At 63.5% G+C, this 972-nt stretch overlaps 1 protein-coding gene across 1 annotated transcript in view; it reads left to right on the top strand.

Annotated features, from left to right (window-relative positions):
* FURIN (furin (paired basic amino acid cleaving enzyme)) overlaps positions 1–972 on the top strand; it is a 10,062-nt gene that overhangs the window by 6,445 nt on the left and 2,645 nt on the right. Inside the window, exons 12-14 of the mRNA XM_010841140.1 lie at positions 136–260; positions 373–483; positions 709–971. Coding sequence (XP_010839442.1) covers positions 136–260; positions 373–483; positions 709–971 — 499 coding nt within the window. The remainder of the gene's footprint in view (positions 1–135; positions 261–372; positions 484–708; position 972) is intronic.

Genomic DNA, 972 nt, shown 5'->3' with positions numbered 1-972 from the left:
CCAGCAGGCATTTCTAGCCCAGCAGGGTTGGTGTGGCACCAGGGGAGTGTGTGTGGTCCGTGTGCTGTGGGCTTGGCACCCCCTGGCTGGGGTCCCCCAGATGCTTCAGGCAGCCATGTGCACATTCCTCCCCAGGCCACATGACTACTCTGCAGATGGGTTTAACGACTGGGCCTTCATGACGACCCATTCCTGGGACGAGGATCCCTCTGGCGAGTGGGTCTTAGAGATTGAAAACACCAGTGAAGCCAACAACTATGGTATTGGGGGATGCTTGAGGGCTGGGGTTCCAGGAGAAGAACTGGCGGGGTCTGGGGGTGGTGGGCAGGCATGCTCCTGGTACCTCCTGACTTCTGCCACGCCCCTCAATAGGGACACTGACCAAGTTCACCCTCGTGCTTTATGGCACGGCCCCTGAGGGTTTGCCCACACCCCCTGAGAGCATCGGCTGTAAGACCCTCACTTCCAGTCAGGCCTGTGTGGGTGAGTCGTGGGCGCTGTAGGGTGTTGGGGACCTGAGACTTGGGGGGATAGAGGGTGCCTGTCCTAAAGGAGGAAAGGGGGTGTGAAGGGACATCCTGGGGCCCTGGGTTGGGTTCTGGGTCTGGGAGCTCCTGGGGACAGCAGTGACTGTGTCCAGGGCTGCAGGGCCTAGCAGCCTTGGCGGCCTGGCTGACGCCCACCTTCCCTCCCTCCCCGGCCCGGCAGTGTGCGAGGAAGGCTTCTCCTTGCACCAGAAGAACTGCGTCCAGCACTGTCCCCCAGGCTTCGCTCCCCAAGTCCTGGACACACACTACAGCACAGAGAACGACGTGGAGATCATCCGGGCCAGCGTCTGCACGCCCTGCCACGCCTCGTGCGCCACGTGCCAGGGCCCCGCCCCCACAGACTGCCTCAGCTGCCCCAGCCACGCCTCCCTGGACCCGGTGGAGCAGACGTGCTCGCGCCAGAGCCAGAGCAGCCGCGAGTCAC

Source organism: Bison bison, unplaced genomic scaffold (assembly GCF_000754665.1).
Source record: "Bison bison bison isolate TAMUID 2011002044 unplaced genomic scaffold, Bison_UMD1.0 scf7180017864155, whole genome shotgun sequence".
NCBI classification, from domain to species: domain Eukaryota; kingdom Metazoa; phylum Chordata; class Mammalia; order Artiodactyla; family Bovidae; genus Bison; species Bison bison.
This window is presented reverse-complemented; position numbering and strand designations above follow the sequence as displayed.